The 12,276-nt window shown below is 43.6% G+C and overlaps 1 protein-coding gene across 2 annotated transcripts in view; it reads left to right on the top strand.

Annotated features, from left to right (window-relative positions):
- inpp5l (inositol polyphosphate-5-phosphatase L) overlaps nt 1–12,276 on the top strand; it is a 30,790-nt gene that overhangs the window by 16,627 nt on the left and 1,887 nt on the right. Inside the window, exons 5-13 of one of the 2 annotated variants that reach the window (XM_066644102.1) lie at nt 4,773–4,836; nt 6,207–6,310; nt 6,562–6,614; nt 9,087–9,206; nt 9,541–9,625; nt 9,724–9,819; nt 10,591–10,665; nt 11,878–11,951; nt 12,059–12,170. In XM_066644102.1, coding sequence (XP_066500199.1) covers nt 4,773–4,836; nt 6,207–6,310; nt 6,562–6,614; nt 9,087–9,206; nt 9,541–9,625; nt 9,724–9,819; nt 10,591–10,665; nt 11,878–11,951; nt 12,059–12,170 — 783 coding nt within the window. Of the gene's footprint in view, nt 1–4,772; nt 4,837–6,206; nt 6,311–6,561; nt 6,615–9,086; nt 9,207–9,540; nt 9,626–9,723; nt 9,820–10,587; nt 10,666–11,877; nt 11,952–12,058; nt 12,171–12,276 lie in introns of both variants that reach the window. The other variant, XM_066644101.1, reaches the window with a different exon arrangement.

The raw sequence follows: 12,276 nt of genomic DNA, 5'->3' as shown, positions 1-12,276 counted from the left end.
CTCAAAGTGCTTATTTATATGAGTTAGATTTCATGCTGCTCAGTTTAGTGTGTGTGTGTGTGTGTGTGTGTGTGTGTGTGTGTCTGTGTGTCTGTGTGTCTCCAATCTCCAGTCTCTGCTAATACGGGTCAGAAAATCATTCCTCACTCTGACCACTAGAGGGAGTAAAGCTCAAACTAAAATCCTCAGATCTTTTGTACTTGACCTCATTGGACACAACAGCTTCCACAGGCCACACTTTATTTAACACTTTGCCTTTAACCATTAGGATTTAAACCTCAGTGGTTTTGTCAATGGTGGAACAGGTTCTGCTCGTTTGGAGAGGTATCGGCTAGATGTTGGAATATTTCTGTGAGGATTTGATCTCATATTGTATCTCATATTCATGAGGTCAGGTACTGATGTTGGATTAAGATTATCAGAATCATTGGCATCTTTCCCTTACTCGGGAGTGAGGTTGTAAATAGCCCTCGAAGAAAAACACGATCATCCTGCCCAATGCTAAGTGTTGGCTAGAAGAACTGGGCTGTGGAGCAGTGAAACTGCTTTCTCTGAGATAGTGGAGCACCAGCCATTATCTGTGAGATTGGTTGGAGCAATGTTTATGATCCAGAACTAATCATACAACATTGATACCTGCCTTTATTAATGTATTTATGGCTAAGTGCTTTCAAATCCTCACGGCGTTGTTCCAAAATCTAGACTAAAGAGATGAAGACTCTATGCTTTGGTACTTATTAAATGTGACGTTCATGATTTTAATTAAACAAAAAAACACTTTTTATACAATTAGGAGGATAGCTCCTCACCATTTGCTGCTCTCTAATCTATTTACGAATCCCCAGTGTCTGTAAATGGTTAAAAAAAAAAAAAAAAGTGTCTCAGTCATTATGCTAGGTTTTCTTACTCTGCTCATGGCAGAATAGTGGCATTTTGGAGGATTTTAGACAGTGAAGTTACTGGCAAACTTTGAAAAGCATGAACTGAGATGAGGATATTGCTCTATTCCTGGGTAACAGTCACGTATTTAAACTGTAAATGGAAGTAACTATATTTGTGAAAGCGCTAACGGCATGAAAGTAAACGCAGACCGAAACATACTACAAAACTAAACACCTCTATTTACAAATGAGCTTCTGTGGTAGTTCAAACAGTTAATAAATATTTACAGACAAGTTCAACTTGAGCCACATAAAAAACAACAGTCATATTTTTTCCCTCAAACATACTGTTCCACATTAAAAAAACGCAGAGCTTCTGAACGTAAAATAATAAAGGGAACTGCGATTTCCCACACTCTTAGGCATCCCCTTTAATAGTAATAACAAATGTGAATTAATAATATCAACCAGTGTAAAGGGCATTACTGTGTAAAGGACAAAGCAGGGATATCTGAGAGACTGGCAGGGTATTAACCCATAGCCCACCCAGGTGAAGAGTCATAGAGCGTGTTGTGTGTGTGTGTGTGTGTGTGTGTGTTAGTTTGTTTTTACTCTGTACTCTGATGGACTGGGTTAATGTGTGGGAATGGCCGGGCAGTAGGCCGAGTCAATACGTTTAAGTCCAGATTAAAACTATTGATCAGAACCCTCCGTCTGGACATGATAAATAAACTGAAGGGGGTGAGTGGGGTGTGTGTGTGTGTGTTGGGGGCAGGGGGTGTTGGAATTGTTTGGAGTTTAGGCTGTGGCTCTGTTAACTCTCAAATAGATCTTACCTCATTCACATGCGCAAATGATGTAATACTAAACGTATGAGGTATTACAGTGACTTCAATCATACTGTGTCATTAAATAATTTAATGCACGCAAATATGTTAGGATCCAGCACAAAGAGCATAAAGAATAAATCACCCTCCCTCCCTCACATACACACCCACTCTCATACACACTCATTCAAATAAATGCTCATTACCTCACTCAAATATTCACTCACTCATTGGCATACATGCTCGCTAACATACACACTCCATCATTCACTCACATACACCGTTACTCAAATACATACTCTGTCATGGGCCCAAATACACACTCACTCACCCACCCACTCATATACACATTCACTCAGTCACACATACACTCACTCGCTCACATACACACTCATTCACAAATGTACTCTCTCATGTGTAGGAACTGGACCTGGGGTGGTGTGGGGGGTGTGGTGCTTTGCAGTGTTTCACATCAAAAACCCTGTGTCCTTTTTTAACACTTATTCAAAATTAGTTTAGAAACTACATTACAAAGAGTTTCAGAAAAAATATGTGAAAACAAAGGACATTTTAGTAGAAAATAAAACTAATATAAGAAAAAAATTAAGTTAAATTGATGTATAATTCTTAAATTAAACTTCATATTGAAATTAAATCCCCAGATACATAAACACACACACACACACACACACAATCACACACACACACAAATCGAGGGTCTCCAGCACACTCTTAGCTTCAACACCTATCTTCATCAATCAGGTCAGTGCAGCGTTTAATAAAAATGTATTGACTTACAAGTGATTTTTTATCAAAACACCATTTATACTGCTGGAGTTCACACACACACGCGCGTGCGTGTGCGCACACACAAGCACACACTCTACTGCCCACCAAAGTGATGATCTACAACCTCCAGAAAACTGATAACAAATCAATACAGATGGCGTGAGAGAAATGAGAATGCACAAGTCTGGAGTTGTTTGCTGAGTGGAGTGAGAGTGTGTGTGTTTGTGTGTGTGGGGTGGGGGTGGTGTACAATGATTTGTTAGCATCATGACAAGATGTGAAGACTTTATTGTGAATTACACACAGATGTCTGTCTTTGGGCAACAAAATCATACTGTGGCAATTGGAAAAAACAATTGACTAATTAAGGTGGAATGGAAATTACTAATGAAAAGCCAACTTCAGCCTTATGAAGTCATCCATTTAAGATGGAATATAGCTATGTAAATTTTACGTAAGATGTTAATACAGCCTTATTGCCAAGTCATCTGTTTCAGGTGGAATGGAATATTAGAAGCTGAACTTTTTATTATTATGCATTCATTCATTGTCTGTAACCCTTATCCAGTTCAGGGTCGCGGTGGGTCCAGAGCCTACCTGGAATCATTGGGCGCAAGGCAAGATTACACACTGGAGGGGGCGCCAGTCCTGTACAGGGCAACACACACTCACACACACATTCACTCACACCTACGGACACCTTTGAGTCTCCAATCCACCTACCAATGTGTGTGTTTGGGCTATGGGAGGAAACCGGAGCACCCGCGCAGACACAGAGAGAACACACCACACTACTCACAGACAGTCACCTGGAGGAAACCCACACAGACACAGGGAGAACACATCACACTCCTCACAGAGAGTCACCCGGAGGAAACCCACACAGACACAGGGAGAACACATCACACTCCTCACAGTCACCTGGAGGTAACCCATGCAGACACAGGGAGAACACACCACACTCCTCACAGACAGTCACCCGGAGGAAACCCACGCAGACACAGAGAGAACACACCACGCTCCTCACAGACAATCACCCGGAGGAAACCCACACAGACACAGGGAGAACACACCACACTCCTCACAGACAGTCACCCGGAGGAAACCCACGCAGACACAGAGAGAACACACCACACTCCTCACAGACAGTCACCCGGAGGAAACCCACGCAGACACAGAGAGAACACACCACACTCCTCACAGACAGTCACCCTGAGTGGGACTTGAACCCACAACCTCCAGGTCCATCTGCTGCACCACTGTGCCACCATTTTTTATTACTATTATTAATGTAATTTAAATTATTTGATTATGGTTAAAAATTTGAAATGATTTTTTTTAGTTTTGTGAGGTATATGTCTGAAAATCTCAAGGGAGGTGTATGACAAAAGTTTTTGGGTGGAAAAAATGAGATTATTGTGCTTCTGGCTTTGAGCGCGCTCCCTGCAGTAATGTCCAGCCTCAGGGCCGATCGGCTGAGGAGCTCTGTCATATTAAACAAGCATCGCTTTACTCACAAGATTTATTCCCTCCTCCTGGGGACGTTCTGTCACAGCTCGAAAAAGCTGTGTGTGTGTGTTTGATTGTGTGTGTGTTTGAGTGTGTGAAGTGTCCCAGAACGGCTGGTGATTATTCTTGAGGCCCTCTGTGGGCTTGTGGTGGGCTCCTGTGTTTAATCACTGTGTGATTGTTTTAATTTTCTGTCTGTATTGATCCCGGTGGGCCGGGATTGATGAGTGTGTTCAGGAGCAAGGGGCTAGTACATTAAACCCACGCTCAGCTCTGTCAGCTCCTAGTGTGTGTGTATACACATCCATACACACATCTTAAAGTCAAGCGTTCAGTGTTTTATGTTCCACACATCGATGTGTACCAGTGTTGTGGGGTGACTTACTGCTGTTGTATGTGTATTGTATGTGCTGTATTGTTGTACTATTGTTCAACAAGAGCTTCGGCTCTTCTAGGAAGGATTTATACTTGAAATCGGAACATTGCTGTGTAAATTTGATTGAAGTCAGACACCAAATCCTCAGTGTGGTCAGGTACTGATGATGGGTCCTAATTTCTGGACCACTCCAGCTCATCCCTGTGGTATTATATGGTGCTGCATCACACCAGAGAACACAGTTCCACTGTTCCACAGACCCACAGTCCGAAGATTGGGGCTTTAATACTCCTCTGGTATCAGTCTGAGCATTTCCAAGGCTTTAACTGTGTGTTTTAACCATGTACAGACACTGTAAGACTAATGTAACCTTCTTTGTGTTCTCTGTAGGCGCTGGGCAGTATGTACTTCATCCACAAATCTCTGAAGAACATACAGCAGTATGACTTCAGTGGTAAGGAACTGTAATTAATTAGAGTTTTCATTCCCCACAGGCAAAGAACATTTATTAACCTGAATACATTTGCATTGTTCCAAACAGAGTGAAGCTTTGTGGTTTTTATATGAACTCAGTACCCTGCAGATAAAACGTATACTCAAACCCAACACAAACAGGTTGCTCTTCTATTCACTCCTTTCCACAGTGCAAACATTCGTCAGAAACCATGCAACGCTCTCACAAAGCCTTTCTATACCCTCCGGCTCTTTATCGCTGAACTAATAAGGCCTAGCACAAAAGACGTTAGGGTGTAGGGTTTGTCAATCCTTCGTGTTTATCAGTGGACATTGTGTCATAGTTATTAGAGTCCTGCTGGGACCACAGATTACCAGAAAGTGAGATGGAAACACTTTTGCCCAAAGGAAGTCTTTGTAGGTGTGGGATAGGGCTGCGTGATATAGGGCTGGTATTAACCACAGTGTGGTCCTGTAAAATACTGTCTGTAATATAAATCAGGCTGGTAATTAGTGCAGGGGTTTGAAGACAGTCCCCTCTCACCCAACACTGCAGACAGCGCTGACACCTCTCAGCTGATGTGACAGATCTGGAGAGTTTGCATTCTCCTCCAATGTGCTAAAATGTTCAGTTGTGTTGCATCAGTGGCGATTTGAAAAGAAGTCCTGGGTTGGCTTCACGTGATTCGGAAGAAGGATCTGTTCACCTTTACGTGCCCCAGGCTAGTGGCACTCTGCAGTTGGCGGAGATTGAATGAAAGGGTGAAATAAAGATGAATAATAATTAGGGGGAAAACTTCATGTGGGAGACTTGTGGATCTGAGAAAAGCGACACTTAATTGGGACAGGCATTTAATCAGGCTCAGGATCACCCATTTTATCCCATCGACCAGCAGGAATAAAAGGGGCCCGGGAGTGAATGAACAGTGCTGTATCCTTCCTCAACACCCATAGCAGAGACACTTTTGAGTTGGGTGAAATTACCTGTGAACTTACTAGCTTACATGCCTTGTATTTTTAATAATAACCCAGTGCAGTGTCTGACTCCGGTCCTGAGACTTTTTCTCCTGCCGGAAACATTCTGCTCACGGTGCCTCATGAATAAGTTCTTAAAAAGAAGCCTAATAGAAGAGCCATAAAGATCTGTGTGCTGACGAATCTGGATCCCCATTAAATTCATGTCATATGGATCCTGCTCTAAGCACACGCTGCTTGGGGGGCTAACATTAGCGTATTGATTTTGTGTTTTACATGTCTCTTTCTCTCGTCGTCTCTCTCTCTCTCTCTCTCTCTCTCTCTCTCTCTCTCTCTCTCTCTCTCTCTCTCTGTCTCTTGCTCACACTCCCCTCCTGCTCTCTTTTTTCCCCACAGTGAAGGAGTTTAAATCTCTCACCGGACACAACAAGTACGTGGGCTCTCTGGATGGAGTGACCACAGTGGAGAAGGAAAAATTCCCCAAGAATTTCTGGCCTGATGTAAGTGTCAGTTTAACAGGTACTGGTACTTTAAGTACTGGTCATATTTACAGTATGCTCATATTAACGTCCACATTATTACGTTGATATTGCGTATGTCCTGTCTCCTGTTTTTCATTTGTTAAACTTACTAAAGACATTCTAAAGACCCTCTGATCTTTTCCTCACGTATAGTGCAAAGAAAAGACAGGTAAAGCACGTGCGTATCTTTATAACAGGACTTCGATTTGTCTTACTGTCCCTTTTTCTAGATCAAGTGGTCAAGAAAAGGCTACATGAGGACACGGTGGATGATTCACAACCAGTACGTTAATACACACAGACACAGACACACATACTCCATGGTTTCAGGGGGCATAACTAAAATTACTACTACCATAAACTTCAACCTCAGCCTAACCCTAATCCTTTCCCTGACCCTATCCTTACACAAAACTTAACCATAACTACTAGTAGCCTAAATGTAACGTAGTGCACACAATGTCAGGCACTCGATTACCTTGGAATTAGATGACTTAATGAATTAGAAGATTTGTCTACAAACCTTTGGACATATTGTGTACATTTCAGTAGCACTGTATGGAAAAGATGTGCACGTTTTTAGTTTAAAAATTTTTTTTCTACATTGTAGTTGGTAGGAGTCGCTGAGTTACTGTTGTGTGTGGAGAGGTTGTAGGCCAATGGTTCATATAATATTTACATTTTATGACTTATATGGCTCTCTTATACAGACGGATACAGTTGTAATCTTGAGGGTAATGTAGTGTTAGGAGTCTTGCCCAAGTGCCCCATTGGTATCAGTCCCCAGCTCAGGGACTAGGAGTAGAGCCCTTGGGCAAGACGCCTAACACCACTTTTGTCTATTTACAATTCTTTCTGAATAAAAATGTGTGCCCAGTGTGAATAAACGTAAATGTGTGTGTCAGGAGAGTGCGTGTGCGTGTGCATGAGTGTTGCGTGCAAAACAATAGATGTGCATCTGCAGGCTGTCAGTGGCTGTGTGTGAGTAAGAGCTCAGGCCCATCAGATGTACATTAATAGGGCAGGCGTGGCAGCAGGTGAATGGAGAGTGAAGGGAGGCTGGTGATAAATGACCAAAACCTCAGAGTTACCTGGACTGCACTCTCACTGACCACAGCTAATGACCTACCACAGCTGTAAGACTGACAGCACTGATATAGAGACAGACACACACACACACACACACACACACACACACACACACACACACACACCCATATATAGTGTACAATGAAAGCACACATTCAGAAATCACATATTTTTTAAATGAGTAAATAGTTCGCCCCTTATCTTATGCTGCTAAGAAGGCTTTAGACTGTATTAAAACATTGCTGTGAGGATTTGATAGCACCCAGAGCATTAGTGACATAGAGACAGAGCTGCAGGGAAAACAATGGAAAAAAATGACTTATGCAAAAAGCTGTTTATAATTCATTAATCGTGGTTGTGATGTCACTACCATTTACACATCCCGCTCGTTCAGTCTACAGCAGCACAATCTGAAGTCATATAGGGTGTTGTTACTGCAGTCAGTCTGAGGCAAAGTTGTTAGAGTTGTTGAGTGAGTAAATGTTGTGCTGCTCAGGCCGGTCATGAAGCGAATTGTTGTTGACAGTTGTAAAGTTTCACGTTACACCAGGATGTTAGCGAAGCATGGTTTTTGAATGAGTTTAATTCTAGATCACAAACAAGACACATCCCAAAAGTATTGGATAGACCTCTGTTACACGAGAAATCACAGTTCCACAGCTTCACAATCCAGTTTCAGGGTTCTATATACTCCTCTAACTGGCACTTGGTAATGACCATGGTGAATGTACACAGTTGAACTCATGGGTTTCTAATATATTGACCACAAAAAAGTTGTTTCTAATAAATAATGCATTTAATAAATGAATATTGTAATACAAGTCATAATATACATTTTTCATTGATTAAGTAATTCATTCATTCATTCATTTTCTATAACCGCTTCTCCAATTCAGGGTTGCGGTGGGTCAAGAACGTACCCTGGAGGGGGCGCCAGTCCCTCACAGAAAAACACACACTCACACATTCACTCACACCTATGGACACTTTTGAGTCGCCAGTCCACCTACCAACGTGTGTTTTTGGACTGTGGGAGGAAACCGGAGCACCTGGAGGAAACCCACGCAGACACAGGGAGAACACACCACACTCCTCACAGACAGTCACCCGGAGGAAACCCACGCAGACACAGGGAGAACACACCACACTCCTCACAGACAGTCACCCGGAGGAAACCCACGCAGACACAGGGAGAACACACCACACTCCTCACAGACAGTCACCCGGAGGAAACCCACGCAGACACAGGGATAACACACCACACTCCTCACAGACAGTCACCCGGAGGAAACCCACGCAGACACAGGGAGAACACACCACACTCCTCACAGACAGTCACCCGGAGGAAACCCACGCAGACACAGGGATAACACACCACACTCCTCACAGACAGTCACCCGGAGGAAACCCACGCAGACACAGGGATAACACACCACACTCCTCACAGACAGTCACCCGGAGGAAACCCACGCAGACACAGGGAGAACACACCACACTCCTCACAGACAGTCACCCGGAGGAAACCCACTCAGACACAGGGAGAACACACCCGGCGCAGGACTTGAACCCACAACCTCCAGGACACTGGAGCTGTGTGACTGCTACACTACCTGCTTCACTTCATTAATTCGTCTGTTTGTGTGTGTGCTTGTTTGTGTTTGTACAGGGGCCTAGAACTGGTGAATGTGCACCTATTCCATGATGCATCCAACCTCATTGCTTGTAATTCCAGTCCCTCTGTGTACTCCACCAACCGACAGAAAGCTCTCAGATACGTCATCAACAGGTCAGTTAACACCCTCAGGTAAGACTACCCCAGTGTGTAGAACATAAGTGTGGTCAGATACAAATGTTGGATGATTAGTTCTGGATCACAGACACCATACCAACTCGTCCCAAACCTATTGAATGGTGCTCTATTGCTCCAGTGAGTGTAGTTCCACTCCACCACAGTCCAATACTGGGGGCTTCATGTAACTCCAGTCAGCTCTAGCCTAAGGACATTGGATCATGCCGTTACCAAGACAGCAAAGCCCATACACTCCTAGGTGTGTCTTAGCCAACATAGCAGAACTGCTTTAGTGTTCTCCTCCAACTGTGTTGCGTTTTTTTTTCTGCAGAGTTTCAGACAGCAGCTACAGTCCTTTGCCTTTCTTCTTGTTTGGAGACTTTAACTTCCGCCTTGACACACTAAGTCTAGTCCAGGTAAGAGTCACAGATGTCTGATGGAGAAACACACACATACTGTCAGTACTATTATACGGTGCTGACTGATAGCTGTGTATATTTCTGTTTATGTTCAGAACCTCTCCATGTCTGCTGAAGTTCAAACGGTGAAGAAGGACAGCAGTAACGAGGTGGAGAAGATCATCTATGAGGAAAAAGACAACGACCACAAGGTGCATCTCCACGTAACTGGGTGATGGGGAGAGACGGAGGGCCGGAGAGGCCAAGCCATGCCAGTTGTGCTCTCTTGGACTCTTTTGTTAGCTCTCGTGAGCCAACAGTACAGAAAAAGGCCGTTAGTGTTCTCCTCCAAGGGAGTTGAGCTGCACAGTGTTTACATAAGTAGCAGTACACTTTTGTCAGTGGCTAAAGAAAATTAGCTTGGGGTCAAGTATATATATAAAATAATACTAATAAATACATAAAAATATAGAGGAATTCAGAGCTGAAGTCACAGAAGGTAAATGTAAAGTGGCATCACAGAGCGAGTGCTCTAACAGCTCTTCAGCTTCTGGGAGATGATTAATCCCCTCTTGTTGTGCTCACCCAAACATAACCAGAGCTCTGTCCAGTCAGATTTATGACCAGGAGGAAGATATTGACTTTTTGCCAGTGGAGAAAATGCGTGTGTGCATTAAGAATGCCGAGATTCCTTTAACGTGCCACACTCGTTCGACTTACTCTGAGCATTTAGCCGCTTGTTCTTCAAATGCCCTACATTAACCTCTGTCTTTCCTCTTTCTCCCTCTCTCTCTCTCTCTATCTTTTATCATCTTTTCTTTTTTCTGCTTGTCATTTTCTTTTCTTCTACCTTTTCCCTGATTTCCCCTTTCTTTCTTTTTTATTCTTCTTTTATTTATTTATTATTTGTCATGTCTTTTTCTTGCGCTGACATAATTTTGCTTGTTTGCAACCCCCCCTCCCCCCACCCCCTTCTCCAGCAGGTCCTTCTCCACATAGAGACGAAGCAGTTTGCGTATCTGCACCAAGCTGTCTTCAGAGAAAACAATGGAAAAGAGGTAGAGTTTCTAAACAGAGCCACAAAAAACACTAAATCATGGTTGTGATGTCACAAACATGAACTCATGTACAGGTCCCGACCTGTTCAGTCTACAGCAGTTCATGTTTAATTCGTTTTGGTGTTGTTACTTCAGACAGTCTGAAGCAAGTTTATTAGTGATAACTAATATGCGGACACAGGGAGAACACACCACACTCCTCACAGACAGTCACCCGGAGGAAACCCACGCAGACACAGGGAGAACACACCACACTCCTCACAGACAGTCAACCCGGAGGAAACCCACGCAGACACAGGGAGAACACACCACACTCCTCACAGACAGTCACCCGGAGGAAACCCACACGGACACAGGGAGAACACACCACACTCCTCACAGACAGTCACCTGAAGGAAACCCACGCAGACACAGGGAGAACACACCACACTCCTCACAGACAGTCACCCGGAGGAAACCCACGCAGACACAGGGAGAACACACCACACTCCTCACAGACAATCACCCGGAGGAAACCCACGCGGACACAGGGAGAACACACCACACTCATCACAGACAGTCACCCGGAGGAAACCCACGCGGACACAGGGAGAACACACCACACTCCTCACAGACAATCACCCGGAGGAAACCCACGCAGACACAGGGAGAACACACCACACTCCTCACAGACAGTCACCCGGAGGAAACCCACGTGGACACAGGGAGAACACACCACACTCCTCACAGACAATCACCCGGAGGAAACCCACGCGGACACACGGAGAACACACCACACTCCTCGCAGACAGTCACCCGGAGCGGGAATCAAACCCACAACCTCCAGGTCCCTGGAGCTGTGTGACTGCGACACCTACCTGCTGCACCACTGTGCCACCTCATATATGGATCAATACATCCAAAAATTCTTGGAACTGCCATTTTAAATCAACAAAGTATATCTAGACATTAGCCAGAACAAACCTTAAAAATAGATATTATTTTAATACTGTTATTACGTTTTAAAATTGAAGACACTATTCATGATTTCCCCAGTGTTTTTTGTCATTTTTCTGAGGCTTTTGGTTGTGGGTTTATAGTTCTCACCCCGTTCATTGAGACAGGAGTCTCGGCTTGTTTGAGTACAAATCATTTCTTTATTTTGTGAACTGAACTTTCTTTACACAGTTATAATATGTCATTAGTGTTTCTCCTGCTCTTCACCTCCCACAGCTTTTGAAATATGACAAGGAAACCGCAGCATTCCATGACGTCATCACTGAAGAGGAGATCCTATTTCCCCCCAGGTGACCAGCATATCTTTAAAATCAGATCAAGCAGGAATTGCAGTGAATTTTGGACATTACCATAAACTCTAAACCAATATCTTAAAGACATTTTGGTGCTTTTACAGTTACCCTTACAGTGAAGACTACACTAAACCCACTCAGTACATGAACACAAGATGTCCATCCTGGTGTGACCGCATCCTCATGTCCCACAGCGCTCGGGATATCATATACAGGGTTAGTACAGTTTGTATCTCAGTTCAGGAGACAGTTTTAAGGGTTTAAGATATGGTAAATATAGTAGCATCTAATATAATAGTGAGAGTGATGGCTATGAGAATAT

This window comes from Hoplias malabaricus, chromosome 14, assembly GCF_029633855.1.
Source record: "Hoplias malabaricus isolate fHopMal1 chromosome 14, fHopMal1.hap1, whole genome shotgun sequence".
In the NCBI taxonomy this organism is placed as follows: domain Eukaryota; kingdom Metazoa; phylum Chordata; class Actinopteri; order Characiformes; family Erythrinidae; genus Hoplias; species Hoplias malabaricus.
The sequence above is the reverse complement of the archived record's forward strand: the minus strand, read 5'-3'. Positions and strand labels throughout refer to the sequence as shown.